General features: G+C 45.7%; 1 protein-coding gene across 1 annotated transcript; it reads right to left on the reverse strand.

Moving 5' to 3' along the window:
* Nucleotides 1–2,966: 2,966 nt before the first annotated feature.
* On the reverse strand, nucleotides 2,967–4,226 carry LOC114184516 (uncharacterized). The gene is made up of 2 exons (XM_028071824.2): nucleotides 3,754–4,226; nucleotides 2,967–3,696 (listed from the first exon to the last, which is right to left on the reverse strand). Exons 1-2 carry the CDS (start codon nucleotides 4,224–4,226, stop codon nucleotides 2,967–2,969), a joined length of 1,203 nt encoding a protein of 400 aa, XP_027927625.2.
* Between the last annotated feature and the right edge of the window lie 275 nt (nucleotides 4,227–4,501).

Consider the following 4,501-nt stretch of genomic DNA (forward strand, 5'->3'; position numbering starts at 1 on the left):
TTCCCTCGCAGCTTTTTCACTTGCGAGTCTAGCATTCGCACCGGTCCAGTGTTCACCGTCAAATCCTACCTGATCTGAATATCGTCTGACTCCAGGACGTGAGATGGATCTGCAATATATTTCCTCAACTGAGATACATGAAACACATTGTGCAGATTCGCCAAGTGTGGTGGAAGAGCGATCTCATAAGCTGTAGCGCCAATTCTCCTCAGAATCTCATAAGGCCCAACAAACCTCATAATTAACTTCCTTGATTTGATGGCCCTCCCAATACCTGTCGTCGGGGTCACTCTGAGGAATACATGATCCCCAGCCTCGAACTCTAGAGGTCGCCTCCTCTTATCCGCGTATGACTTCTGTCTACTCTGAGTGGCCCTCATTCTCTCCTGAATCACTCTAACCTTCTCAGAAGTCTGTTGTAAAAATTCGGGACCCAACACCAACGATTCCCCATCCTGATTCCAACACAACGGTTTCCTACACCGTCGTCCATACAACGCTTCATAAGGAGCCATACCAATACTGGAGTGATAGCTATTGTTGTATGTGAACTCCACTAATGGAAGCATCTCACTCCAACTTCCCATATGATCCAGCACACAAGCCCTCAAAAGATCTTCCAATGACTGGATTGTACGCTCCGACTGCCCATCGGTCTGTGGATGTTATGCAAAACTCATCCTCAACTGAGTCCCCAACGCTGCGTGTAGAGACTGCGAAAAGCGAGACATGAATCTCGGGTCTCTGTCTGACACTATACTAGCAGGCACACCATGTAACCTGACGACTTCACGCACATATAACTCGACCAATTTGTCCAATGACCACTTCTGATTAATGGCAAGGAAATGGGCACACTTGGTCAACCTGTCCACTATTACCCATATTGAATCATGCCCTTTAATCGACCTCGGCAAATGAGTTACGAAGTCCATGGCAATACTATCCCATTTCCACTGGGGAATATCCAACGACTCTAAGGTACCCCCTGGTCGTTGATGTTCAATCTTAGACTTTTGGCACACGAGGCACGATGCTACAAAATCAGCGATATCGATTTTCATCCCATTCCACCAAAAGGACTGTTTCAGATCCTGATACATCTTAGTCATGCCTGGGTGTATGCTAAGACGATTTTTATGCCCCTCCTCCATTATCTGTTTCCTCAATCTCCAATTTCCAGACACATAAACCCTATCTCTGAATCACAAGATACCATTTGACCCGATCCGGTAATCCTTCCCTTCCTCAGTCCCTATCCAACTCACAATTTGTTGTAAGTTAGCATCATTCTTCTGTTGATCACGGATGGTCTCTAACACATCACTAGTCAGTGTAAGAACACTACATCTAATGGAATCCTCACTCAGCTGCATACCCAAATTCATATCCCTGAGCTTCTCGATTAACTCCAACTCCTTCACCATCATAGCTGAGATATGCATCCTTTTCCGACTCAAGGCATCCGCAACAACATTAGCTTTACCAGGGTGGTAAAGCAACTCGAAATCATAATCCTTGAGAAACTCCATCCAGCGCCGCTGTCTCATATTTAGCTCCTTCTGATCGAACAGATATTTCAGGCTTTTATGATCACTGAAAACCTAAAATTGGGAGCCATACAAATAGTGCCTCCACGTCTTAAGGGCAAACACTACAGTGGCCAGCTCCAAATCGTGGGTAGGGTAGTTCTTTTCGTGCACCTTTAACTGTCTAGAAGCATAGGCTACCAGCCTCTTCTCCTGCATTAGTACACAACCCAAACCCTGGTAGGATGCATCGCAGTATACCTCAAACATCTTATTGGTATCTGGAATAATAAGAATCGGAGCTGTAGTCAACCTCCTCTTCTTCTCCTCGAAACATTTCTCGCATTTATCCGTCCAGGAGAAGGGTTGATCCTTTCTAGTGAGTTGAGTCAATGGACTCACCATTTTAGAAAACCCTTCTACAAACCTCCTGTAGTACCCAGCCAACCCCAAGAAGCTTCTGACTTCTGTTACTGTCGGAGGTCTTTCCCATTTCAGCACCATCTCAACCTTGCTCGGGTCTACTGCTATACCATGCGAAGAGATCACATGCCCAAGAAACTGTACCTCGTCAAACCAAAATTCACATTTGGACAATTTACCGTACAACTGATGGTCTCTCAACACCTCCAACACAATTCTCAAGTGACCTGCATGTTCCTCCTTATTCTTACAGTAGATGAGGATGCCATCTATAAACACCACCACAAATTTATCCAAATAGGGCCGGAAAATTCGGTTCATGTAATCCATAAAGACAGCTGGAGCATTGGTCACTCCGAATGGCATCACAACATATTCATAATGTCCATATCTCGATCTGAAAGCTGTCTTCTGGACATCCTCTGACTTGACTAAGATCTGATGGTAACCCGACCTTAAGTCAATCTTAGAGAACACACCTGCCCCTCTCAACTGATCCAGCAGATCATCAATCCTCGGCAGCGGGTATTTATTCTTTATCGTCAATTTATTCAACTGCCGATAATCGACGCACAGCCGAGAACTACCATCCTTCTGCTTTACTAGTAACATCGGGGCTCCCCACGGTGAAGCGCTTGGCCTGATGAATCTCTTTTCTAGCAAGTCTTCGATCTGTTTCTTCAACTCTGCTAGTTTTGTCGGTGCCATTCTGTACGATGCTGCGGACACTGGAACCACTCCAGGGATTAGATCAATTGAGAAATCTATATCCCTGTTGGGTGGTAGCTCAGGTATCTCATATGGGAAGATGTCGGCGTATTCGTCCACCACAGGTATTTTACTGATCTGCTCTTCGGTACTCATCTTCTTCTCTTGATTTACTATCACAAAGCAAGTGGATCGTTGCTTCATCTCCTTTTATGCCTTTCTCGACGTCACCAACTCTATTCCCTCGGTTTTTGGGAACACAATTATGCGCTGTCCACAATCAAGCATCACATGGTTGATAGACAGTCAGTCCATTCCCAATATGACCTCCAATCCCTCCAAGGGCAAGCAAACTAGGTTTACCTTGAAGCGTCTGCCCTCTACTTCCATCAAGCATCTAACATAGGCTAAATTTGTTGAAACCTGCCTAGACGCCGGTGTCGAGACTATCAACTCGCATCCTAGGTCACGAGTAGACAACCCCAGTTTCTCCACACAATCGTGAGATATGAAGGAGTGCGAAGCTCCTGAATCAAACAACACTAACACACTATTACAAAAAAGCAAACAATGGTCCAGAATCAGGTAACCTGACCGGGTGGCCTCGGTGCTGGTGATGGCAAAAACCCGGCCCGCTGCTCTCGGTCTGTCAGATGAAGATGGCGGAGTTCGCGCTACTAAAGTAGTCTTCCTATTGGGACATTTGTTGGCAAAATGTCCTGGTTGGTCACAGGCATAGCATTTGCGAGTGCTCATACTGCTACCTCCACTACTAGTTGGTCTAGTGCAGTCTCTCCGCAGGTGTTCTCCTCCACAGTTGTAACACCTCAGTTTTTGTGAAGATGAAGTTGGTATACTATAGGGCTTTTTGTGTTGTCTGCCCTCAGTACCGCTCTTCTGGGTTCGTTTGACCCGGCTGGGTCTCATCTCCAGTTGCTCAACACTCTTGGCTTGCTCCACCAAGATCGAAAACTCCCGTACCCTCAATGGTACGATAAAACGCCTCAGCTCATGTTTGAGGCCGCCCTCTAACTTCCTACAGCGCCATTCCTCCGTCACTACCTGTGAATAGAATCTCGAGAGGTACTAAAACCTCTCCTCATAAGCCTGCACGGACAAATTCCCCTGCTGCAGGGTGAGAAACTCCGCCTCGTGCTCATGTTTAGCGCTGTCAGGGAAGTATTTCTCCAGGAACCTCGTCCTGAAGCTGGTCCATGTCACCTCTTCCTCCCAGTTCTGCATCTGTTGCTGCATGCCCATCCACCAATATTCGGCCTCAGTCACCAACAGTAAAGTGGCAAAAATAAGCTTTTGGGCCTCTGTGCACTCAATCACCCGGAATATCATCTCACACTCTCGTAGCCACGCGTCAGCCTCATCTAGGGTGGCCTTCCCAGTGAATTTTGCCAGCTTATGACGCATGAAATATTCCATGGTCACAGGTCTCACAGGAGGGATCATGGCTCTCGGTGGTGCTGCCACAGGTTGCATCGCATCCACCATCCTGTGGATTGCGTTAACAATCTCATCAGCCCCAACGGTATTTCTACGCCTCCTGTTTGCCATTGCCTGTGCACGCCACATATTTCAGCTGTTAAAATCAAACAGCTAATGATTAAAACACACACTATCAAGCTGTAATAATCAATACACATCATCCAATTTCACACAACAAACGTCAACTCACTCTCCAATTTTCCAAAAAAAATAAAAAACGTTTGCTCTGATACCAAATGTAACATCCCTAAGGAATATTACTTAAAATAAATAATAAAAGAAATAAATTATATCAAAAGTCGCATTAATAATACTCCCAACGCAGGAAAAATTAAATTTATGAA

This window comes from Vigna unguiculata, chromosome 5 (assembly GCF_037176805.1).
Source record: "Vigna unguiculata cultivar grain cowpea cultivar isolate G323 ecotype 2 chromosome 5, ASM3717680v1, whole genome shotgun sequence".
NCBI classification, from domain to species: domain Eukaryota; kingdom Viridiplantae; phylum Streptophyta; class Magnoliopsida; order Fabales; family Fabaceae; genus Vigna; species Vigna unguiculata.